General features: G+C 44.7%; 1 protein-coding gene across 2 annotated transcripts in view; it reads left to right on the top strand.

Moving 5' to 3' along the window:
- LOC105492009 (solute carrier family 22 member 1) overlaps positions 1-26,401 on the top strand; it is a 34,783-nt gene that overhangs the window by 5,886 nt on the left and 2,496 nt on the right. Inside the window, exons 2-10 of one of the 2 annotated variants that reach the window (XM_011758835.3) lie at positions 1,149-1,252; positions 3,186-3,340; positions 4,894-5,062; positions 6,981-7,095; positions 7,294-7,400; positions 10,395-10,609; positions 14,281-14,389; positions 24,931-25,043; positions 26,109-26,208. In XM_011758835.3, coding sequence (XP_011757137.2) covers positions 1,149-1,252; positions 3,186-3,340; positions 4,894-5,062; positions 6,981-7,095; positions 7,294-7,400; positions 10,395-10,609; positions 14,281-14,389; positions 24,931-25,043; positions 26,109-26,208 — 1,187 coding nt within the window. The remainder of the gene's footprint in view (positions 1-1,148; positions 1,253-3,185; positions 3,341-4,893; positions 5,063-6,980; positions 7,096-7,293; positions 7,401-10,394; positions 10,610-14,280; positions 14,390-24,930; positions 25,044-26,108; positions 26,209-26,401) is intronic. The other variant, XM_011758836.2, reaches the window with a different exon arrangement.

Here is a 26,401-nt window from a genome sequence, read left to right as displayed (position 1 = left end):
GAGCCTCTGATGTTCTTCTGAACCTGGGTCTCACCCACATGTGACCCTAAGGCACACTCTATCTCAAGGCAACCCCACTGTCTTTGCTTCCCTCTTCTTGGGTTGCCACTCACAGCCCCAACAGCAACAATAGAATGTACAGAATTGTTGGTGGCACTTATATAACTAAATACATACTAATGAATATGTAATTAATGAAGGATCTTTGGCCAATTCCGGAAAACATGTATTTCTCTTGGTACATTTCTATTTTGGAAAAATTACCTCCTTGGCTATATTTCTTTTTAGAAATCTTACCTAGCAACTGTGTATCTTTTGAGAAGACCTTTTGCTTTCTTTTCCAAAGACATTTTGTCCTTCAATAACCAACTACTAATAGCAAGGCTGTTGACAACAGCCTCTTTAATTACTGCATGATGAGAGTGGTACCAGGTGTTAGGAATACAGCTGATCTTAGAACAATGTAGGGGCTAGGGACACCAAACCCCTTTACACAATTGAAAATTCACTTGTAACTCTTGACTCCCGAAAACTTAACAGCTAATAGCTTACTATTGACTGGAAGGAAGCTTTACCAATCACATAAACAGCCAATGAACACATATTTTGTATGTTATATGTATTATACACTGTATTATTACAATAAAGTAAGCTAGAGAAAAGAAAATGTTAAGAAAATAATAAGGAAGAGAAACTGTATTTGCTATCCATGAAGTGGAAGTGAATCATCATCAAGGTTTCACCCTCATTGTTTTCAGGTTGAGTTGTCTGAGGAGGAGGAGGAAAAGAGGGCTCCGTCTTGCTGTCCTGGAGGGCAGAGGAAGAAAAGGTGGAAGAGGTAGAAGAAGAGATAGGCATATTCGGTGTAACTTTTACTGAAAAAAAAAAAAAATCTATAAGTGGACCCGTGCAGTTCAAACCCATGTTGTTCAAGGGTCAATCGCATTTGATATTTGCTGAGTGATTCGTCAGAAACTTTGAATTTGTCTTATGAAAATGTAGTAGGAGAAAACTCTGTTAAACAGCCCAGGGATACCAAGTTTCATGAAACGCATTTACTTTGCTGAAGAGAGGATGGAAGGGTATAGTCCTGACTCACACATCATTCTGTGCTTTTGGTCCTCCTCCTGCTGCGGTGTGACTGGCAGTTCAACCTGGTGTGTGCTGACTCCTGGAAGCTGGACCTCTTTCAGTCCTGTTTGAATGCGGGCTTCTTGTTTGGCTCTCTGGGCATTGGCTACGTTGCAGACAGGTATGTAAAGGCCAGTCCAGGTAAGCCTCCCCTGACTGCCATGAGAACAGATTCTAAGGGAAAATGGTGGAGAACATGACCAGTTGGAATCAACTGCAGAAGCTGTTGGAGACAAGACACAGCAGACCCTGCTTTGGGCTACTGTGGGGCTGCCAGGGGAATGGTGGAGAGATCTGAGGTGTGTTTCAGGGTCGAAGTTGCATGCGGATTCTACAGTTGGTGGGCTGAGAGAAAGAGAGGACACAGGAAGGTTGATGCTTCCAGCAGATGCATGTTCGTGAGGCCATTTTGAGATGGGAGGCAGAGGGTTAGGAATGGATTTTGTTTCAGCAGTTGATAGGGGAGAGGTTATAGAGGAAGCTAGAGCTCTTAGAGATGTTAGGTTTGGAGATGTGTTGCACGGCCTGAGAAATCTACGAAGAGATGCCAAGGAGCCACTTGGGTATGTGAGTGAGCTCTGGAAAGGGGTATGGGCTGGAGTTCAATATCGGGGGTTTTTCACCAGTAGTTGGTATTTAAGGCTACACAGCATATCAGGATGCGCTGGAAGAGGGTGTTGAGAGAGAACTGCAATGCAGACACGTAGGCAGGGAAAGTGCCTTGGCAAAGGAGATGTAGGAGAAATGGCAGTGAGATCAAAGGACAACTGTTCTCCAGGGCGCTTGTGGAAATGCACCAGGAGACCCCGAGGAGGAATGGTCAGAATCTGCTGTGTGGGGCGGGGCACCCAGGACAGGGTGGTTGGAGAAAACTGGAAGGTAGGAGAGTGGAGTTGCATGGCAACTCTTTAAAACAGCGTGGGGAGGGTCCAGGATGAGGACGCTGATAGGGGAGGGAATCAGGGATGCAGGAAAAAGAGAGGGGCTGGAGACCCAGGCCTGGTGGGGGTCTGGGGCCCAGCTCAGAGGTGGAGACAGAGAGAAGGGACAGAGAGCCAGGTGCTGCTGCAGGAGACATGGAGAGGAGACAGAGCCAGGTGCTGCCCCAGGAGACAGGGAGAGGGGATGGAGCCAGGTACCGCTGCAGGAGACAGGGAGGTAGGACAGAGCCAGGCACTGCCGCAGGAGACAGGGAGAGGAGACAGACCCAGATGCCGCTGCAGGAGACAAGGAGAGGGGATGGAGCCAGGTGCCGCTGCTGGGACTGAGCATCCCTGGTTAGAAAACGTGGCTTCTGGCAGAAGTTCCTATGTTTTCATAAAGGGTGAGGGTTTACTGGCTGGTTTGGGGCTGTCCTGAGGTAGGGTGGAGGTCTGAGGCCAGGGGACACAAGGTAGACAAGTGGCATGGTGGAGGCAGGTGGGGGTGGCAGAGGGGATGGAGTTGGCAGGCGGGTGGGGAGCACGGGCGGGCGGGCACACCGCGTGGACTGCCCTTGGCTTCTTTCCTTGGATCTGAGAGAATGTGGGGTGTGGTTGAAAAGATTAGGTGGGAACAGTGCAATCCTAGAGAGTAATTTGCCCATTTCATTCCCGGAAAAAGGAGAAGAGAAACAGCCTTGTATGGCTACACTATCAGAGCTGAATATGGCACAGAAAAGCTTCCATGATGGTTGATAAGACTATGGGAGGAAGGAAGCCTGGTTTAGGTGCAGCCTGACCAGTGGCGATAATAACGATGCCATCTGCTAAATATGAAGATAAGGTGAAGGGACAGGCGTGAGAACTGGAGAGGGGCTGCGGGCACTGCCCGGCTGAGCTGTGATGCTGCTGGGAGCACTCAGACTCCTCTTCAGACCCAGCAAGGCTGGAGAGCTTGTAGGGACAGTTGAACAGTCTGGGTGGTGCACTGGGCACTGCTGTCCTGATAGACCCTGCAGTTTCCCAGGACAGTGGTGCAGTGCCTCTGACTGTGACCCTTGGCATTCCACCATGAATGTCTGACCCCAAATTCAACCTCTCCCACCTGCCCTCCACGTCTCCTTGTCTCTGAAGGTTTGGCCGTAAGCTGTGTCTCCTGGGTACCGTGCTGGTCAATGCCGTGTCGGGTGTGCTCATGGCCTTTGCGCCCAACTACATATCCATGCTGTTCTTCCGCCTGCTGCAGGGCCTGGTCAGCAAGGGCAACTGGATGGCCGGCTACACCCTAAGTAATTATTGTGAGACTGAGGCCAGGTCTCGGGGTAGAATGGGATGGGCCTAACGTGGGTGGGGGGTTGTTTGTGGGGTCAGGGAGCTTGCAGGGGCACCAGTTCCTTGTTGTTATGTGACTAGGGCAGGACATGGGCTAGAATGGCCTCCTGTCTTTTTGTGTCTGAGACACTTACACTATCACTTAGATTAGTGATCTATTAATCAACTGATGTATTCAGAGAACAAAAAGACCCCATGCTGATGTGCTCACAGCAGTCGGGGGGGGGGTGCAGAAGAGGAGATAAGTGAGAGAATATTCTAGCATCTTACATAAGAAAGAACCAGCAACTCCTTAAAAGAAATACAGCAAACTCGATGGGCTTGAATGGCACTCAAGAATTAGGAGAGAAAACAGGAGCAAATAAAATAAGGATTTTGAAAATCAGGATTTTGAAAAAGTTGAAGTATAAACCAATATGAAGAGTTTTACATATCAGCCTTTTTTCCCCTTTCAAATATTCTACGAAGATTAAGAATAGAAAACAAAAAATCCTTTCCGGGAGGGAAGCAGCCTAAGAGTTGTCTGTCCTTCCCCAGGCCAGGGCACGGCAGACAGCAGTGAGGATTAGCCACGCTTTTACTCCTTTGTGGGGGAGAAAAAAGAAATAGCCATGTTTTATCATCTTCGAAAACAAGGTGCTATCACTTGGCATTCTGAGAACTCATTCACTAGGGCCAAGAGGATCCACCCAGGTTCCTGCCTTGAGATGCCATGAGCAGCCTGGTGAAGCTGAGGTGGCTCAGCCCCATTAGTGTGGAGCCTCTGACAGCCTCTGCTGCTAGGCACCGTCCCACACATGGTTAGGGGGTCTGACCTGGGACCACATCCACGCTCCAACACCACCTGCAGCCCCTCCACCCACGACTCCCCTGATTTCCTTTTCTCCTTTTCATTTTTGTTCCCCTAACATGTATCACGCTTTAACATAGGATTGCATTCTCTTATCTGTGATGTGGATCATCTGCCAAATGAGGCCTCCAAAGGCAGGAGTCTACCTCCTGTGCTCACGATGTACCCCAGACACCCTGAACAGTGCCAGGTCCCCAGTAGGCACTCAAAGATATTTGCTAAATGAATGAACACCCCTGGGGTCCTGACAAATATTCCAGCTGAGTCTGGAGCTTCTGGAGGAAGGCGCTGGGGAGGAGAGGCCAGTGGACTGAGTCCTGAAGCAGGCAGAGGGGAGTGCAGCTGGTAAAGGAACATGCAGAAAGGGACGGTCAGGGAAAAGCCAGACGGCGAAGCAGCCTGCTGGATCACCGGGGCCTTGGTTTGATGGGTCCGGGGCCCCAGGGAGAAGGGGAGGCGTGAGCGCGGCTGTGATTTGGGAGAAGGAGGAATGGGAGACACACAAGAGAGAAGCCTGGGAGCAAGTGGGGCTCGGCAAGGCCGGGTGGGAGCTTCCTGCGGGGAGACAAGCTGGACTGGGACCGGAGCTTCTGAACGCACAGCGACGGGTTTTTGTGCTCCTGCGAGGAACCCGCATAACGACAACGCTTCCTGTTTCAGTCACAGAATTTGTTGGCTCGGGCTCCAGAAGAACGGTGGCGATCATGTACCAGATGGCCTTCACCATGGGGCTGGTGGCGCTTACCGGGCTGGCCTACGTCCTGCCTCACTGGCGCTGGCTGCAGCTGGCAGTCTCCCTGCCCACCTTCCTCTTCCTGCTCTACTACTGGTGAGGCCCTTCCTCCCGCCTACGGCTGCATTTTCTGTCCTCTCGAAGAACCAGGCTCTTGGAGTGGGGGGCACCTACAGGCGGTCTTCCAAAGGCCATGGTGTCCACATGGATAACGCACGGGGCTGCGCGGAGCCCGGCGCCTCCCACACGCATAATGCATAGGGATGAGCGGAGCTCGGCGCTTCCCACACGCATGATGCATTGGGATGAGCTGGTCCCGGGGTTTCCCACACGTGTGATGCATTGAGGTGAGCTGGTCCCGGAGTTTCCCACACGCATGACGCGTAGGGATGAGCGGAGCCCGGCGCTTCCCACACGCGTGATGCGTTGGGATGAGCCGGTCCCGGGGTTTTCCCACAGGCATGATGCATAGGGCTGCACAGAGCCCGGGGTTTCCCACACACATATCGCATGGAGCTGCGTGGAGCCAGCGCTTCCCGCCACTTGTACTGTTCAGGTTATTCTGTTATGACCAGGCGGCCCTGGTTACATGTGGAGCCATCCTCAGACAAAGCCTGTTTAGATTGGTTTCCCCAGATAAAGGTGAGCTATGCCAAGAGTCAGACAGAAATCCAGGGAAACACAGGGCCTCAGCATGTGCACCTTCCAGAAACACAAGGCCAGGCCTCGCTCCCCGGTGAAGGAGGCAGCTTTCTGAAGGTTGCTCAGTGGCCTTGGGAAATCTGTATCAGCGTCCGGTGGTAGGAAAGCCTCCATCCGTGGCAATTCCACTGCAATGGCTACCACTCCCGAGAGTCCCCTAGAGTCTCTCCTAGGGGTGCTGGCATGAAGGCAGATATTCTGTTATCTTCTTGATCCTCTCCCTCTTCCCCCTCTTCTCTTCCTCTCTGCTGTCATCTCTGCTCTTCTCCCACTTGTTCATTTTTATAGCACTATTGGTATTATTAATAAGGCTCGGAAGTGCCTCTCATCTAGCCATAGAGCAGACATTTGATCTTGATTGAATGAACGAATGACAGAACGAAGGAACAAGAGGCCTACTCAGTGCAACGATCTCTGGGGAATGTGTACCCTGAGCCATTATGAAACAGAATCAGTCCAAACAAGGTGTTAATCATATTTGCTGTGAGTGCTTGGCAGGCTCTGAAGGGCAAAGAACTCCACAGGTCAGTTTTTATTGTGGTGGAGAAAAGAGGGGGTAGCCACAGAGGAATTTCTCATCCCTCCACCTTTTGTCTTCGTTTTGCTGAGAGTAGACCTCATCTGTGGGTGGCACTAGAGTTAGCCCAGTCTCCCTAAACGAAAGAGTTGTACACGTATGGCTAGGAAGTTCTGCCCGCCCCCTGCCTCGTCCGTCTGTGTGAAAGGCAAAGTCTGCATAGTCAGGCAGGGTGAGGCAATCAATGCCTGCCAGCTTTCAGAAGACCCTTATGCCAGAAAGGCCGAGTCTTTGAGTTGTACCCTCCTTGTCCCGTTTGAAAGAGACAGCATGGTGTTGATTTGATTTTAAAGGACAGTAAATATATTTTATTTTGTTTGGGAAATATTTTGAGAAGTATTCAACAGCCCTTGTATTGCCTGGAGATATCCTGATGTCATCGGGTAATGTACACGGAGCATCTCCTTTGTGAGCATTTTCCCTGGGGGACAAAGGCTGCCACGTCCAGGAGAGATGGGACCCCTGCTGCACAGAAGGAAGGCTACATAGGAAGTGACGGCTCCCTTTTGGTCTATAAATCTTAGGTGACACTAGGAGTATGAGTGACCCACAGAGCTCCCGCCTGTGCCACATGGGCTAATAGCGCACAGTGACCCCAGGTCCTCATCTTCTTGAAGGATTACCGTCCCAGTGTGGGCGGGGCAGGCTGCACTGAGCAACAGCATCACCCTGCTCAGGGCTGAACGTCAGATGAATTCCGGGAAAACACCAGATAGTGATGAGTGGTGTCTGCAGGTGTGTGCCGGAGTCCCCTCGGTGGCTGTTATCACAAAAAAGAAACACTCAAGCAATAAAGATCATGGACCACATCGCTCAAAAGAATGGGAAGCTGCCTCCTGCTGATTTAAAGGTGAAATCTAGGAAGGGGTATCTCACATCACTGAATCTGGGGCTGGGTTCCGGTGCGGATTCTCCTGGGGCTGCCCGGGGAAGGAGCAGAACTGGGCTCCTTGTCATGGGTGTGAAGCACAGGGGTGGCAAGGCCCACCTCCCAGGTGGCTCTGCTCATGACAGCGGGAGGGTGGCTGATGCTCTCCCTCCCTCCTAGATGCTCTCCCTCGAACAGGATGTCACCGAAAAGCTGAGCCCTTCGTTTGCAGACCTGTTCCGCACGCCACGCCTGAGGAAGCACACCTTCATCCTGATGTACCTGTGGTGAGGGGCGTTCCTGTGCATTTCCCCAGGCAGAATCAGTGCGCTCGCCCAAACACTGGCCTATAGATTAGAGACAGTGGAATACTCAGGTGGAAAAAGAGAAAGGGAAAAGGAATTTTAATATAGTTGTGAGTGATCAAAGAGCTCTTTTAATTTCTCCTTTGGGGATTGAATAATAAGAAAAAGGCTTCATTTTAGTAAGGGGCATTTGATACCTATGGGAGGTCACCAGTGGGATGAGTGAAATAGGATAAAGGGTTATCAGGGCTGCCTCCATTCCACATGGTCTCATCTTCTGGGAACAGCCAAGTCTTGACTCAGCGTCAGAAGGTGGATGAGAACTCCTGGAGCTTTCGAGGAGGAAGCTCCATTCCTCGTATCTAAACACCCTAGAGACCCCACCTGAGCGTCTCTGTGCATTTGTTACCCATTGACTAGAAAATGCATACCCACATGGACCCACCCACACATGCTTTGCATATTCCAGGGGTCTGCATGCTCCCCCAGCTGCTGTCATGAGCAGGAATCCCCTGCCCTGCTCCGTCGGAGGACGCTGGCTCACCTCCTCGGCGCAAGGGCTTTCCGCTCAGCATACAGTGAGGGCCCCACAACTGCACTCTGGGCCTCGCCCCTTCAGCCGGAGCAGCTCTGCTACCCAGGCACACTTGTTTGCGCTTCTATGTGAGGTTTCACTGGAACAAAGAGTTTGTAGTAAGTCAGTGCCTGGCATATTGCAGACCCTCAATCAATATTTGCTGAAAGTTGAATGAGTAACCACTGTGCCCCAGAATCTGTCCAGGTTCACCATGTCCTCTCTTGCCTCACCCTTCACCTTCCCTGTCTCCGAGTTTGCCCTTGGGGTCCTGCACCCAGCCACATGCTGGGCCCATGAACCTTTGCAAATAGCCCCATGTACCTGGCGGGTTTCCATGGATTCTCAGTGCTGGACTCAGCGTGGAGGCTGGGACTGGCCGCTGCAGTGGAAATAACTGCCCGCTCTGCTGCGCTGTCCAGCTCCCCTCCCCAGCCCCGAGACTCCCTGCAAGGCAGCGTTTTTGACTTTTCTGTTCTCTTACCCCCACCTCCAATCCTCTGGCAAGTTCCATCAGCTAGCTTGGAAATGCCTTCAGAACCTGCTGCTTCCCATCGTGGGCACCCTGGGTTCCCTTGCTGGGGTTGTAGCCCTGTCCTTGGCACTAATTATTTGTATAAATGTCAGCTGTTCCATGGACACTTCTGCAGCATCTCTTACCTGCATTGCTGTAAGTGCCTTTTGGGTGGCCTACTGGCTTTACCCATGCCCCTCGGTGCTCCACAAAGAAGGCAAAGGCATCCCTTAGGGCTCAACAGACCTTGTCCCTCCCTGTTTATCCTCTGCTGGCTTCTTAATCACTGACAATAAAGCCAGATCCTTCTCTGTGGCCCACAAGGCCTCACGCCATTGGCTCCTGGACACCCTTTTCTACTGTCCTGCTCGTTGTCATGACTGAGACTCAAAAGGTCTGTCCACCATGTCCTGGCCGTGTGACCTTCCAAAGGGCCTTAATCTCTCTGTGACTCAGTTTCCCCCTCCGTAATGAGAGAAGTGATAGTACCTATCTCATAGATGTGTTGGGAGGATTAAGGAGATTATATGTGTAACTGACATAGAAGAGGGTAGAGCATCGATGCAGGAAAATGTTCAATGTCAATGTGTTTTTTGTTGTTGTTATTTTAATACGCACATGCAATTCATGGGTTCTGCCCACAGGTGGCAGCCTGGCACATTTGTTAACTGGCTTGTTGACAGGAAAATCAAGGTTATACGTTCCTTTCTCTTAAACCAGTTTCTTTATCAGTAATATGACTGTTGTCTTTAACTGGCTAAATGGTATGGAGGCACTCAGGCTAATCTCAACTCACTGAGTTGGTTGCAGGCAAGCACCTTCTTTCTTGTTTTCTTGACCCTTGGTCCAATCAGGAATAATTTAGGACTAGAAACAAAAGCATCCCAATGCTTCTTCAGGCGAAATTTTATCAAACAAGGAGATATATTCCTTAGCAACATCCATTTTCATCTCAGTTTTGGAGCTGATAGGCAATTTGCATGCTGGGATGAGACAGTAATTTCTTATGACCCAAATCTCTTCTCACAACGTAAATATGACTGTAAAAGCTTTCTAGCTTCCAAATGATATTTTCCCCACAAAGTGACACACGAGGCACCCTACATTTTGGCTCAGGTGAGAGTGATTTAGCTAGGCCTCCGCTCTGTGTGCCGTATGCTGTAATGTTGCTACATTTTCTCAAACACGGACAGAGGGGGTGTACAGTGGATGGAAGAGCATAGGCGAATCAACAGCGCCCACTAAGGACAGCGTAATAAGGGGCAGGGAACACCATGGTGCGGTTGGAAAGACCTGGCTCATGCCTCTCTGCTGTGCCGTGAGTCCTCCGAGTGCCCTGAGTGCATACTGTGTGCCGGGAACTATAATTGGCACTTCTGTACGCTAACTCAGTGAGTACTCAAGACAAACAGAAGTGGGAGGTACTATTACGATCCCATTTACAAACGAAGGAACTGAGGCCCAGAGAGGTTAGTTAACTTCCTCAAGGTGACACAGCTCATAAAGCAGTCTGACACCTGCCCCCTTACTTCCTGCCCTCTCCTGCCCACCTCCTCGTAGGCCTGTTGGAGTGTCCAATGAGGTTACGCACGTGAAGGGCTGGTGTAGAATCAGACATCTAAGTGTGCGGTGAACAGTAGCCATCATCACGTGCAATCTCCAGGAGACTTGGGGGGCATATCCTACAAGTGATGCTCTCACATCTATCATGAAAAAAAATTTATCATCAAGGGCCCTTCTAGGACACGCTCTCTCATTTTTACTCTCCTCTCCTCATATTGCTCTAGGGCATTCTAAACCCAGTGATTCAAGCTCTTCTCCATCTGGGAGGGGCTTCTTTATCAGTCTCTGACTCACGCCTTTGACTTGAAACCTCCTCTCGGCTCAGGTTCACCGCCTCTGTGCTCTATCAGGGGCTGATCCTGCACATGGGCGCCACCAGCGGGAACCTCTACCTGGATTTCCTTTACTCCACACTGGTCGAATTCCCGGGGGCCTTCATCACCCTCATCACCATTGACCGCGTGGGCCGCATCTACCCCACAGCCGTGTCAAATCTGTTGGCGGGAGCAGCCTGCCTTGTCATGATTTTTATTTCACCTGGTGAGTTCTCTGCTTTCATCATTTCCCAGGCAATCAAAGTGTGGGGAGAGTGTCGTAACTCTTTGATAAGCCTCTGGAATGAGAACAAAGATGAGGTGCTACCTTTGTCTAAGATGTGTTTTTAAATTTTAAATTGAGGGGCCGGGCGCAGTGGCTCATGCCTGTAATCCCAGTACTTTGAGAGGCGGAGGCAGGTGGATCACCTGAGGTCGGGAGTTCGAGAGCAGCCTGGCCAACATGGTGAAACCCTATGTTTACTAAAAATACAAAAGTAGCCGGGCTTGGTGGCAGGTGCTTGTAATCCCAGCTACTCTGGGGGCTGAGGCAGAAGTATGGCTTGAACCCAGGAGGCGGAGGTTGCAGTGAGCCGAGATCACACACTCCAGCTTGGGCGACAGAGCGAGACTCCATCTCCAAAAAAAAACAAAAAACAAAAAACAAAAAAACCCAAAAAATTAAATTGAGTTTTAACATACATACAGTCAGCAAACAATAAGTGCATGACTCCATGAGTGTGTAAAAATGTGTACACCCGGGCAGCATGATCCTCATAAAGATGGAGAACATTGCCAACTTCTCCAAAGCCTCCCTCATGCTCCTTCGCAACAACCCCCGCCACCCCTCCAAGGTCACCACTACCCTGCCCTTTGTCACCACAGATTGTGTCTGTTCTTGAGCTTCATGTAGATGACACTATACCAAAAACACTATTTGTTGTTGTTGTTGTTGTTGTTGTTGTGTTTTGAGACAGAATCTTGCTCTGTTATTCAGGCTGGAGTTCAGTGGTGCAATCAACAGCTCACTGCAACCTTGAACTCTTGGGCTCAAGGTATCCTCCCACCTCAGCCTCCTCAGTAGCTGGGACTACAGGCGTGAGCCTCCATGCCAGGTTAATGTTTTCATTTTTTGTGGAGATGGAGTCTTACTATGTTGCCCAAACTGGTCTCAAACTCCTGGACTCAAGCAATCCTCCCACCTCAGCCTTTCAAAGTGCTGGGATTATAGGCACAAGAAATTCATCATTGCACCTATGAGATCCACGCATGTTGTCACATGAAATTGTAGCTGGTACTTCAAACAAAATTATTGTGTAGCATTGCATTGTGTAAATATGACACTCTGCATCCCTTTCACTGTTGATTGTCACTTGTGTTGTTTCCAACGTTTGCCACTTATTGGGACTAAAATCATCCTTGCACATATCTTTGGGTGGGCACATGCTCTCATTTCCCTTGGGTACAGGTCTGTGAGCGTACTTGCTGGGTCCCAGGGAGGCATATGTTTAGCTCTAGCAGACACTGCCAAACAGCTTTCCAAAGTGGTTAGACCATTTTATGCTCCTCCCAGGAACACATGGGAGCTCTAATTATTCCAGATCCTCCCAACACTTGATATGGCTCGTCTTTTTAAGAGTGGCCATTTCGGTGGATGTATACTTTAGTCTGTAATTCTTACAATCAAAGATAAACCAAGCTACATTTAAACCTAAAGCAGATTAACTTCCGTCAGTTTTAATTTGAGTACATAAATTGCCTTTCACATTCACTGCTCTTGGATATGTTGTAAAATAAATACAAGGGCAGATTTGCTCTTTTCTCAGTTTTTATTGCATGTGCTCTGCACTTGTTGGTTTAGTGAGTCATTTTGACAGGCTTTCGGGCAGGGTGTTGTAGAGACCGTTCTGTGAAATCTGTATGCCCAAGAACTAGGCTGTATAGATCAGGCTGGAAAGAAAAATGGGTGGGGAAAGAAAGCTCAGTTTTCTTTTCTCTTTTTTCATGGAGAAAGAACAGAGAACACAGGAGAAGGGGCAGCGTGGATTTGAAATAGATTTTGCCCACTTTCTTCCCAATCTCTCTGTTTTTGGAATCCTGGGTAAGATGTGATGGATGGGCAGACTTTTAAAAAGTTAACAGCATTGAGTGCCAAGAAGGAGGGCAATTGAGGGCTAAGTCCATTCAGTTGTCACCTGGACAGAGCCCAGGCATCGTCCCCTCCCCAGCCTCCTCCTCCCAGTTCCTGCCCGCCCCTCGTCCCTCTGTCTTAGTCCTTATCACATTTTAGGACAGTCATTCGTTCCTCCAGCAGGAAATATCTCCAGGCTTTCTATATGGCTGGCGGGTATCTAGGCACTAGAATTTCAACCATGAGCAAAGCAGAAGGAGTTCCTGCTCCATGGAGCTGACATTCCAGAGGGAAAAGAGAAGGATGTCAGTGCTTTCTACAACAGGCACGGGAGGTCTGAGGAGGCCTAAATGAAGTGGGAAGAGCCATGTAACAATCTGGGGAGAGTTTTCTGACACATGCAAGGCCCATGGGGGGAGAAGAGTATGGCATTGGGGGGACTGTTCAGGATCTAGGGACCAGGGTCAGGTGAGCTCGTGGGGAGCAGTGGAGCGAGGCATAGAGTGAGCTGGGAAATAGCCAGCTGTGGACTTTATCCCAAGAGTGGTAGGAAACCACTGGTGGCTTTGAGCAAGGGTGGACTTGACCTGACTTCAGTCTTAACTGGATCCCTCTGGCTGCTATAACGAGTGGCCCTGGTGGTGCAGAGTGGAGTCATGGTCAGTTCTTTGAAGCCAGGGATGCTGTTCACCTCTGGTCAAGCATCACCAGGCTAACGACCTATGAACGTGGACCTCCCTTGAGGCATTGGAGTGAACTCCTTGCCTTTTATCTTTTAGAAGCTAGATGTGGTGTGGTCCTTAACAGAAGGCTCAGCTTGGCTTCTCTATCAGGGCCGAGAGCTGCAGGAGGCAGAGAGACTGTATCGCACCCATGAGACGGGCGAGGGGCACTCTCGTTTGGACCCTCACACTGGCCAAGTGAAATGAAACAAGACTTCCATAAATAGCCAGTATCTGGGGACAAGGGTCAAGCTGACATCGTGTCTGTGACCACAGAGGCCTTTATAGTGAGCTGGTGTGTCACAGGGTCACTTGCATTTCAGTGCTGGGGGTAACCCATGCAGAGAAGATGCTGGTGGTTATTAAGGATCTGAGCTTCTTTCCAGTGGAGCCAAAATCTTTGATCATTCTCAATAGGGAGAGGGCTTTCTGGGCCTTCAGATGGTCAAGAACCCCATAGCAGCCTGCCAGCGTGAAACAAGGGCTCGCTTCCCTAATTCTCAGCCTCTGAGACTTTTACGAAAAGTGATTGGGTTAAAACTGTATTGGAAACAGATATTAGATTGAGGAGTAGAAATCTGTTCTGTTAGTTTGAGAACTACTACTAGGGGGATTATGTTTATTGAGTACTTTTTGTGTTTCAGGCACTGAACTAGCAATGGATACTATCATGTAATAAATAAAAAGCCAACTTTAAAATTCTGTGGTCACAGTGGACATGTGACACACATCAGCTCTAAGTCTCATGACGATCTGTCAGCTGGGTGTCTTTATTCCCATTTTACAGCCCAGGAAACCAGGCTGAGATTCAAAAAGCCCATTCTTTTCCCTGCACAACGGAGTCTTCTTGACTATGTCATCATCAAATCCCCAAGTCTCTTGAGACTCAGTTGACTTATCTCTAAATGAAAAAGTTAGATAAGACAACCTTCCAGGCCCCACCAGCTCTGACAGTCCAAGCATGACCCACCGTGGCCTCTCTCAGTAACTCAGAGAACGAAACCCCCATCCACCACCCGCACCCTCTTTGTGCTTCCTTTCCAGACCTGCACTGGTTAAACATCGTACTCATGTGTGTTGGCCGAATGGGAATCACCATTGCATTCCAAATGATCTGCCTGGTGAATGCTGAGCTGTACCCTACATTTGTCAGGTGAGTGCATGGAACAGGGGTAGCCAGTGACATGGCTGTGAACCCACCAGCTCAATGGGAACCAACGTCTCCAAGGTGCTTCCTCAAGATGCCCCCGCATTGCTCAGTTTGAACATTGAGGAGCATTGTTAAGAAATCACATTCAGAGAGATGGGGTTAAGCATCAAGAGAGGGTCAACCCATAATGACGGCAAAAAATGTGAAACGGGACCCTATGAGCTGACAGATGGTGTCAAAGTTGTTCTGTACATACAACAAGTACAAGAACAAAAGGCGGCTGGTGTAGAGAAGTGAGCACTGGACAGGGACTTGGGAAACCTGTGTTGTAGCCCTGTCCTTGGCACTAATTTATTGTATAAACATCAGCCATTTCATTGACACTTCTGGGCATCATTTTCTTAAACAGCGGACATTTGTATAGTGACACATGAGTATTTCCATACTTGTGATTCCATTTAGCCCTTAAATTTGTTCTTGGGTATGATTATCCCCATTTTACATATGAGGAAGCTGTGATTTAGAAAGGGAAAGAAGCCTTGCAGGGGTCAGACAGCTAGAAAGAAGCAGGGCTGGGTCAAGGACCACATCTTCCTGACCTGGAACCCTGTGGTTTTTCCATTACAGCACATTACTGTTGTGTAAACTCAGGAACTTTTCAAAATTGCAGTAAAATATACATAATATGAAATTTACCATCTTAACCACTTTTAAGTGTACAGTTCAGTAATGTCAAGTACCTTCACACAACCAAGCTCCAGAACTCTTCATCTTGCAAAACAGAAACTCTGTACTCATTAAACACTAGCTCCTCAAATTCTCCACCCTCCAGCTCCTGACAACCACCTGTCTACTTTCTGTTTCTATGAGTTTGGTTACTTTAAGTACCTCATATATGTGGAATCATATAGTATTTGTCTTTGTATGACTGGCTTAGATCACTTAGTGTAACGGCCTCAAGGTTCATGTATGCTGTAGCATGTGCCAAAATTTTCTTCTTTTTAAAGGCTGAGTAATATTCCATTGTACATATGTACCACATTTTGTTTATCCATTCATCTCTCAATGGACACTTGGGATGCTCCACTGCTTGGCTATTGTGAATAATACTGCTATGGACATGAACGTACAAGTATCTCTTCAAGACATCTTTCAGTTCTTTGGGGTGGAATATCCAGAAGTGGAATTACTGGATCATAATGTACTTTCTATTATTAGTTTTTTGAAGGAACTGCCATATTTTTTTCCATAATGGCTGCACCATTTTACATTCCCACCAGCAGTTCACAAGGGTTCCAGTTCCTCCACATCCTTGCCAACACTTGCTAATTTCTGTTTGTCTTTTTGATAGTAGCCATCCTAGTGGGTTTGAAGTGTTATCTCATTGTGGTTTTGATTTCTCTGATGATTAATTATGTTGATCATCTTTTCATGTGCTTGTTGGCTATTTGTGTATTTTCTTTGGAGAAATGTCTACTCAAGTCCTTTCCCCATTTTTGAACTGGTTTTGTTGTTGTTGAGTTGTAGCAATGGTTTATACAATCCAGAGATTGACCCTTTATCAGGTATATAATCTGCAAATATTTTAGCCCATTCCATAGGTTACCTTTTCATTCTGTTGATTGTGACCTTTGATGCACAGAAGTTTTTGATTTTGATGTAGTCTAATTTATCTCTTTTTACTTTTGTTGCCTTTTCTTTTGGTGCTGAAGAACTTACTTTTTTTAAATCAAGTTTATTGAGGTATAATTGACATAGAGTAAAATTCACTGCTTCTAACATGCAGTTAGATTAGTTTGATGACACACACACACTGTCTCGCACACGTATATATAGTCATTTAGCCACTGCCACGATTAAAATAGAGAGTATTTCCATCATCCCTAAAAGGTTCTTCATGTCTCTTTGCAGTCAATCCCCTTTTCTTCTCATCTCCAGACCATGCAGTTTTAGCTTTTCCAGAGTGAGCTGTAAATGAAATAATAGGGCATGTCACTTTTGTGTTTGACATCCTTCACTTAGCATGATGAAACTCACCCACTTGTTGGATGTATCAGTGTTTTGCTTGTTGCTGTGTAGTCCTCCAGCGTGTGAATGTCAGTGTGCCACAATTCATACACTGTTTAGCTATTCACCACTTGGGGGACATTTGGACTGCTTCCTTTAGAGTGATTGTGATGCAGATGCTATAGACACTTGGATGCAGGCCTTTGAGTGGATGCATGTTTTCATTTACGTTGGGTTAAAAACTCAGGAGTGGGATTGTTAGGTCATATGGTAAGTGTGTGTTTAACTCTATGAGAAACTGTCAGACCGTTTTCCGAAGTGACTGTGCCATCTTGTGTTCCCACCAGCCATGTTTGAGGAATCCTGTGGTTCCACATTCTCATCAGCGTTTGGTGCTGTCAGCCTTTTTTTTTTCCAGATGGAGTTTCACTCTTGTTGCCTAGGCTGGAGTGCAGTGGCATGATCTCCGCTCACTGCAACCTCTGCCTCCCAGGTTCAAGCGATTCTCTTGACTCAGCCTTTTGAGTAGCTAAGACTATAGGCATGCACCACTGTGCCCGGCTCATTTTTTGTACTTTTAGTAGAGAGGGGGTTTCACCATGTTGGCCAGGGTGGTCTTGAACTCCAGACCTCAGATGATCTGCCCGCCTCAACCTCCCAAAGTTCTGGGATTACAGGCGTGAGCCACTGCACCTGGCCTGATGTTGTCAGCTTTCTAAAAGTCGTTTTGGTAGGTAATGGTATTATTGTGACTTTATTTTTCCTAATTACTAATAATGTTGAGTAGCTTTGCCTGTACTTACTGCCTTCTTGGAAGTTTTAAATGAAGATTATTTTAATTATAAAAGTAACCATTTTGCTTAAAGTTCTAAGAAATTCTAGTTTGTTAGAAATTCCGTATGTTACCTTAAACTCTTTTTCCTCTGTATACATTGTTTCTTCTCCTTATGTCATCATACCAATAGTTTCTAGGAAATACCCCAGCTCCCCAGTCTCATCTTATACATGCACAGTGCTCTGAGCCCTTCAGTAAAGCCAGAAGACACCAGGATGGCCTTGATTCACTCTTACCTGACTAACCATTTATTAAGAGGCCATGTCTGAGACTCTCATTGGTAAAAAGTTACTTGGACTGAGTACAGGAGATGAAGGCAAATTAAAGATAAAACCTTCTATATTTGGCAGTTCTGAGCCTCGAGTCTAAAATAGCCAGGCCAAACAATTCCATTGTCATGGCCACCGGGCCAAGGGGACTGACTCAAAATGTAAACTGTGAAAGGTACTGAGTGCATAGTTCTCTAGGGAGAAAGGGCAAGTAATCCATCCCTGAGGAGCCCTTGACCACTGCTCAGAGAGCCGGTGGGAGAATCCTTCTCATTCACTAGGGACGGAAGCTAGATGTTCAGAAAAAACTCTCAACTTTTTACGTACACACACACGCACACACAAGGTAAGGCAGTCATTCGAGTTCCAATATTTCTAATCAATTGAATCAAATTTAATTTGCAGGGAAGGGATAATTTCTGTGACTTTATTACTTTATAAGCACTCCAAGTTTAGACAGTCTCCGTGTAAAGCATTTTGGCCCTGCCTCCGTTCCGGGCGGTTTCAGAGTTGGACTGCTCTTCTCCCTCTCACTTTGTACAGTGCGTGTTGTAAGAACATTCATTCGGCATTAATGCTCACTGCCTTGCTTTGAAAATGATCTTTCCATTTTTATCTCCTCACCTTCTTATGAGCTCCTTGAAAACAGAAACCCCGTGTCAGGTCATACTTCTCTGTACCTCACAGAACTCTTCTATGGCCACACTCACTACATGCTGTAGAATGACTCAATGAACGAAGTACCACAAACATCTGAATTGTAAATTAGGTGCCTAGTCCCCTACTTCTTCTAGCTTCCATGTGCTTGCCATTTTTTTTCCTTTTTAACAATAATTTTTTAAAAATAGTAAAAAATAACGGAGTCTTTTCTTACGCCTCTTGAAAATCACACAAAAGCTATTAGAAGAATGAGGGAAAATGCAAATGCGTTTGAAACCAGGATAAATGAAAAGACAATCTACAAGAGGAAGGGCTGCCTAGTGTGTGAGGTCTAAGGGGGTCCGAGAAGATTCCAGGAAAGGACCCCTGTGACAGCAAATCATAGGCAAGGCCAGCGGCTTTCCAAAGTAGACAGCGTGCCTTGAAGGGTGTGACCCACGGCCCCTTGTTTGGAGGAACAGAATGATGGGTGCATGGGCTGGAGGTGGAAGCTCCCTTCTCTGGAGATTGTATGGTTGAAGGTGAAGCAGGGAAGGCAAGGCTGTAAAAGAAGATGTGCAGGAACTTTCAGACAGCAGTTACTGAGAGGCCGGTGCAGGAGACTGGTTCCACACCGTCAGCCGCTGTAGATCAGGAATAAGTGAGCTAAAAGCATCTACTCACATACAACCCTGATCAAAGAAAGAATTTCTACTAGCCCAGAACATGGCCTGGCTGCTTCCCCACAAACACTTCTCGAAATGACTGATGGAGGAAGAAATCACAGTATGAAAAGACGAGTAATAAACCAAACAGTAACTCATTCAGGAACTACACAAACATACCATGAGATAAAGGGCGAAAGGAGCAGAAAAAGCAAAAGGCAAATGAAGAATACTTACCAGAAAAATACTGTAACAACATAGACCAACGTTCTAACCACATATATGACCAAAATGTAAAGTATTAATAAATCAGTCATCTCTATAAAAATAAGAGTTTAAAGCAGAGGTATAGTTCTAGAGAGAATATCTGGCAAGACAATAGAAGACCCTGAAGCTGTCTTAGGAAAGAAACAAAACATAAAAATTAAGAAGTGGAGAAATTCTTGCATTTGAGAAATGAAAATCATTGTGAGGGAAAGGCAAGACAGGACTAAGAGTTGCAAAATAAAATGGAAATAAGAAATAAGCAGAGTTTAATCTGGGCACAGTGGCTCATGCCTATAATCCCATCACTTTGGAAGGCCGAGGCAGGCAGATCACCTGAAGCCAGGAGTTCGAGATCAGCCTGGCCAACATGGTGAAACCCCGCCTCTACTAAAATTACAAAAATCAGCTGGGCATGATAGTGCATGCCTATAGTCCCAGCTACTCAGGAGGTTGAGGCAGGAGAATCACTTGAACCCAGGAGGTGGAGGTTGCAGTGAGCCAAGATCATGCCACTGCACTCCAGCCCAGGCAGGGAGACTCTGTCTCAAAAAAGAAGAAACAAACAAACAAACAAAACAAAACAAAAAAACAAAGAAATAAGAAATAAGTAGAGTTTCAAAGGTTTTGTGTATGTATGTATGTATACAGTCTGTAATGCTTTTGGTAAAAAAAAGGATATATATACACCTCCCGCCAACACACATACACAATAAATATACTTCAGGAATACATCTGAAAATAAAAGAATGCTTGAATCCATAAATTAAAGGGACACATGTAACAGGAAATATATAACCCAGTGAACAATATTAGGACATATTTTTATTTGGTTACTATACTTTAAAGATAGAGAAAGAGTCACCAACTAGTCAGACTGAAAGTTTGTCACCTATATAAAGAGAACAATGTTATCATTTCATGAAGACAGTCAATGCCTGCAATGACCTCAAGAAAACAAAGTATAATCCAATTATTTTTATTATTATTTTTTTGAGACAGAGTCTCTGTTGCCTGGAGGGCAGTGGCATGATCTCGACTCACTGCAACCTCTGCCTCCCTAGTTCAAGCGATTCTTCTGACTCAGCCTCCTGAGTAGCTGGGATTACAGGCATCCACCACCATGCCCAGCTAATTTTGGTATTTTTAGGAGAGATGGGGTTGGTCAAGCTGGTCTCAAACTCCTGACCTTAAATGATCCCCTGCCTCGGACTCCCAAAGTGCTGGGATAACAGGTGTGAGCCACCATGCCCAAATCCAGTGAATTTTATCCAACCAAACTCTCATTTCTATAGAAAAGCAATAGCCAATCATTTAAAAATATCTCATATAATACGGTTCCTATGATCATTTCCCAAAAAAACTGTTAGAAAAATAATTCAGTAAGTACAGTGATGAATGGAGTAATGTGTCAGAATTATTGGTAGTGATCATTGAAATTGATATTAAAACGAGTGTGTTTTTGGCTACAAAACAGAATATAATATCACAAATCTGAAAATAAAGAAAAGTTATAGCTAATAAAGATTGAAAAAAGAAAAGAGAGAGAATGTTGGAGATGGTGTAATACACTGATTTCTTCAATACACCTTTTTTTTTGTTGGAAAAGTGTATCATTTAAAACTGACAAGTATAATTTGTTCAGCAGCAATATATTTGTAAAAACTGATAAGTAACATCCTAGGTATATTTTAAGATATAAAGGAAAACACTCAAAGTAATGATATAATCAACTAAATCAGGTTATGGAGGGATGGTTTGAGGAGGAAGTAGAAAAATACTAATTTTATGATTGTTCATAATAGGAAGTTAGTCAATACTGTCTAAAGAAATAGAGTATTAATTATATAAGGTTATACAGGTAATCATTTGACTAAAAATACAGCCCTTCCAAATTATCAGGAAAAATACACGTAACCAACACATACCGAAAATAAGACACCAGAAGCAATAAAAAGCCCTGGTGTGAGTAGATGATAGAATATGAATAGATGACAGCGTTGATATGACAGAATTGACATGATAGAATTAAGACCAAACATTTCTGACATTTAAATAAATGAAAGGAGGCTTAACTCCTTTATTGGAAAAAAAAAGATGACTCCCTAGCTTGATTACAAAGCAAAATCCAACAATATGCCTGCATATATGAAGTATAACTTTTCTTCAGAATAGCTAAAAAAGAAGGAATGCACAAAAGCATACTAGGGAAATATACAGCAAGTGCCATAATCTAATCAAAGTTGAATTTATGGGAAGAGGTACTAAATAAGATAAGGAGGGCACTAAATAGTGATAAAGAAGGAATCCACAATGGTTTTAAAGGGGGATTTTAAAAAATATTTAATAGAAAATTCCAATAATATTTAAATTGCTCTAAAGCCTAGAAAAAGAAGGAAATTTTCCAAGCTTAAAAAATAAAATTAGCATAATATTGATACCAAAGAACAACAAAGATAAAGGAAATGAGGAAACTACAGACATATATTGGTGAACATCGATCTAGAAATCCTAAACAATATATTATTAACCAGTGGAGAACATTAAAATAATTGCTGTTCTGTGTCTTAGATGAATTACTCCAGCAGTGCAAAGATGGCTCAGTATTAGAAAACCTCACAGTACAAATCAAGTTTATAAGTCAAAAGAGAAAAATTATATTATTATCTCTACTGATACTGAAAGGCATTCAATAAAATTTCCACCTCTACATTTCTTTTAAAAATTTCTAAGAGATGATATAAGCATTTATATCATTAAGGATACAGGTCATGGAGGATGGGCTTGGGAAAGAAATACAAATATATGAATTTTGTAATTAGTCATTGTAGGGAGTAAGAAATTATGCAAATAATTGCAATCGAAGAAGCTTAAAAATAATACCCTAAAGGATAGAACTTTTCCTGATTTATTATTCCTATTTTAATCATGTTTTCAAAACAAAGCTCAAGATTGTTTCTAGGAATACAAAATTGAGCATGGAACAAAGTGAAATTTACAATTTCTGACATCTAATAAAAAATTACCAGGCATACAAAGAAGTAGGAAAAGAGAACCTATCTTGAGGAGAAAAATAAATACATTCAAACTGACCTAGAAATGGCACAGATGATAGAATTAGTGGACATGAACATTAAAAGAGTTATGATACCTATATTCTCTATGTTTAAGAACCTAAAGATTGAGCATGTTAAGTAGAGATAAGGAAAAAAAAATGTTTTTAAGTCCCAAATTAAACTTCTAGAGATAAAAACACAATGTCTGAGATGAAAAATACACCACATGAGTTAACAGCAGATTAAACATTATGGAAGGAAAGATTAGTGAACTTGAAGATAGCAATTGAAACTCAAAAAGGAAAGACAGAGAGAATCAGTGAGCTGTGAGACAATTCAATGCATGTAATTGGAGTCTGTAGAAGTGAGTAGGAAGGGTTAATAGAGAGAAATAATGCTTAAAATTTCTTCAAAATTTGATGAAAACTTCAAATACATGGATCTAAGAATCTCAATAAATACTAACCACAAAAAACGTCAAGAAAGGCACATCATAAAAATCTTCAAAAGGCCAGTCTGGGCAACATGGTGAAACCTTTCTACAAAATCTACAAAAATTAGCTGGGTATGGTGGTGCATGCACGTAGTCTCAGCTACCATGGAGGCTGAAGTAGGAGGCTTGCTTGAGCCCGGGAGGTGGAGGTTGCAATGAGCTGAGATCATGCCACTGCACTCCATCCTGGGCAACAGAGCAAGGCCCTGTCTCAAAACAAAAACAAAAACAAAAACAAAAACAAAACAAAAACAAAAACAAAAACCTTAAAAAGCAATAAGAGAAAAAAGATATCACAAATAGGAACAAAGATAAGAATGACAGAAAATTTCTCATTGAAAATGATACAAACAAGAAGACGGTAGAAAAACATCTTTAAAGTACTGAAAGAAAGAAAAAGAAACTGCCGACCTAAAATTCTCGACCCAGCAAAAATACTTTCAAAAACAAATGGAAAATAAAGACTTCTTCAAACTTACAAAGTCTGAAAGAATTAATCACCAGCAGACCTATACTACAGGAAATATTAGTCTTGAAGGTCTTTCAGAGAAAATAAAAACAGTATCAGATGGAAATCTCCATCTACACACAAAAAATGAAGAGCACTGAAAATGATAGCTACATAGGTAAATGGACATATTTATTTTTTTCTGGTTATTTTCTTTAAAAGACAATGAACTTTTTAAAGCAGGGATTGGCAAACTTTTCCTATACAGAGCTGGATAGCTAATGTTTTAGGCTTTGTGGATCACATATAGTCTCTATTGCATATTATTCTTTGTTTTTTTAAAAAACATTTTAATCATGTAAAAACCATTTCTAACTCAAATCTAAAAATGCTGTCTTTGGCCTGTGGACTGTAGTTTGCCAATCAAAACAATAATCACAATGTGTTGTGCAAAGTCTAGGAGGGAAGAAATACAAGTATACTATTGTAAGTTTCACATGTAATCTATGAATGTTACAATATTACTCGAAGGCACTGTGATCAAAGAGTTAGGTTTACTATAAACCTAAATCAAAAATTAAAAAACAAAATAATTATAGCTATTAAGCCAACACAGAAAATAAAGTGAAATCACTTCAAATAACTTGTAAGAAGGCAGAAAAAGAAAGGGTTACAAAGGACAAACAGAACAAAAAGAAAACAAATAGCAAGATGATAGATTTAAACTCAATCATATTAGTAATCACAAGAAATATAAATGGTCTAGATACTCCAGTTAAAAGGCAGAGATCGTCAGCTCGGACAAAAAAGTGAAACTCAATCACCTGCTGTCTACAAGAAGCTCACTTTAAATATAAACTGTGGTGGGGGGGCGCGGGGAAGATAGTTTAAAAGTGAAAGCATCCCCAGCAACTCTTCAAGTGGAAAAAGCAACTAGTCACAGTTTAAATCTCATTCTCCCAAGAAAATGCTCATCTTAGCACAGACCAAAGTTTGCAGCCACAGGAAAGGAGCTTAAAGTTGGAATTTCAACGATTAGTCTTATCTTTCTCAACAACTACAAACTCAGCACCAGATTACCCTCATCAACACTGCAGATCCCCCGTGGTGCTAGTGCTAGAACCTGGAATTCATGTTTTTCCTGGGAAGATCTACTTAAGGCCTGTTGCCCTGTGCAACAAATCTCTGGATCACATGCATAAGGAACCACATTCACTGACCCTTAACCAGTGAACGCCAATGGCAGATCCCTCATTCTGATTAGGTCTCCTTTTCTCCCCATGTGCCTCCTGTAAGGGTCACTTGTTGGCTATTGAGGTGATGGATTGGTAAGTCAGTCCCTGGCGCAGATCAGCCAGGATTTCCCTCCTGGCTTGACCCCACTCCCAGGGTCTTAGGGCTGGGAAGGGCCCAAATCCCACTAGACTCAGCCACTCCCAGACATTGTGCTTTCCTCACAGGTGATGACAGGTCATGGACCTAGGACAGGAGTGCGGTAAAATTGAAGTTTAGAGCAGGGAGCATGTGTTCTTTTTATCTTTGTAAGGCTTGCAGCAATTCTTCAGGAATTATACAACTAAGAGCGAAATATTTGAATGTATAGTTAAAAAGAGGTAGGCTCTCTGCCATTGCATGGGCAATGGATGGCTCATATCCACTTTCGCTCTAGCCTATTACCTCCTCTCAACACCCTCTGGGCTGGTCCTCATGGTTCCCCCTGACCCCTGCAGTTTTCTTCTGAGGTGCTGAGCACTGGATACCCACAGCAAGCTGCAGGTATTGGCATTGTGTTCGTTTTAGGATCAGGTTAACATCTGGAAAAGTGAATCACAGAATTACCATATTTTTTGTCCTTTGTATTTTATCAGGAACCTTGGAGTGATGGTGTGTTCCTCCCTGTGTGACATAGGTGGGATAATCACCCCCTTCATAGTCTTCAGGCTGATGGAGGTTTGGCAAGCGTTGCCTCTCGTTTTATTTGGTAAGATTTTGTGAAGCATATATTATTTCTTCTTTTCCAGCTCGGCAGTGGGCTCAGCATGGGTGGAACTGAATGCGAGCACTCAGTCATATTTGTGAGTGAAGGGAATGATATCTCTCAGTGAGTTTATAAAAGGCAAGGATGGTGATGCTCTTGGGATGTCTCCTGGCTTATTCTCTCTTGCTTCATGGGAAAGATAAGAAACCATTCCTAGGATATGGATCAGGGATTTCCATCCTCTCGCTCTGGACTCCAGTCATTCATACTATAGGACAGAATCTGAGAGACTTTTTGACGTAGTCTCCTGATAAATGTGATCACCAGTTCTTACACATTTAACATATAATTGCTAGAGTCTTGAAGATGCTGAATTAACACCTGTCTTCTGTATCTAGATCTTAACAATTGAGAACACTCACAAGGAGATGAGTGGGAATCAAAGTTCTGTATCAGCTTTCTTCCTGATACAGTTGGATGAGAGAAGGGAGAGGGGATTCCTACTTATCTCTCCAAACCTAGACCAGGGAACTTCCAAGACCCTGCTTACCCTCTTGATAGAAGGCAACAATTCCTGGTTGTTTGCAAAGACCTGCCATGCCTGGGCACAGCTGAATACAAAAAGAGGGGTGGAGGAAAGATAGGGAAAGGGAGAAAGGAAGAAGGTGGGAGAAAGGGAAGTAGAAGGCGAGGGGAAAAAAGAGGGAGAAAAAGTGATGGGAGGGGTCCACCCTGACTGCATATAGACTGTGTTCTATAGCTAATTCTATGTGTATATGCACCCCAATCAACAGATCCCCAAATACTTAAACATCAGTTACTATGGAACTTTATACTTCTATTGAAGTAAAATGAAGGAAATGTTTCCTTTACTTACTCTGACATTTCCCCAGTTATCCTATTGTTTTAATTTTCTTTTATAAATGTTGCTAACTTTTTTTTCTTTTAAAAAAATGGTATCTGTCCCATCCGTGTTGTCTCTTCCTCTCTTTGGTTGGCTGTGATTATTTCTGTAAATGACATTGGCTGTGCTCTAATGGCTCCATTTGCAATCTGTTTCCTTTGAAGGGGTGTTGGGCCTGCTTGCCGCGGGAGTGACGCTACTTCTTCCGGAGACCAAGGGGGTCGCTTTGCCAGAGACCATGAAGGACGCCGAGAACCTTGGCAGGTGAAGCCCATGGTGCCCAGGACTCTGAGGCCCATGAATCTGACACGCCCTCCAAAAAGGGCCTAATATCACTCCACATTCCTCATTTCCTCTATCCTAAAAGTTTAGGAGAGCTTTACAGATATTTGTGTGTCTTTTTATTACTCCCAGAACTGCTGTGAGGGAAAAAAAAACCATGATAGCCACTGACTTT

The sequence above is a fragment of the Macaca nemestrina genome, chromosome 5, assembly GCF_043159975.1.
Source record: "Macaca nemestrina isolate mMacNem1 chromosome 5, mMacNem.hap1, whole genome shotgun sequence".
NCBI classification, from domain to species: Eukaryota; Metazoa; Chordata; class Mammalia; order Primates; family Cercopithecidae; genus Macaca; species Macaca nemestrina.
This window is presented reverse-complemented; position numbering and strand designations above follow the sequence as displayed.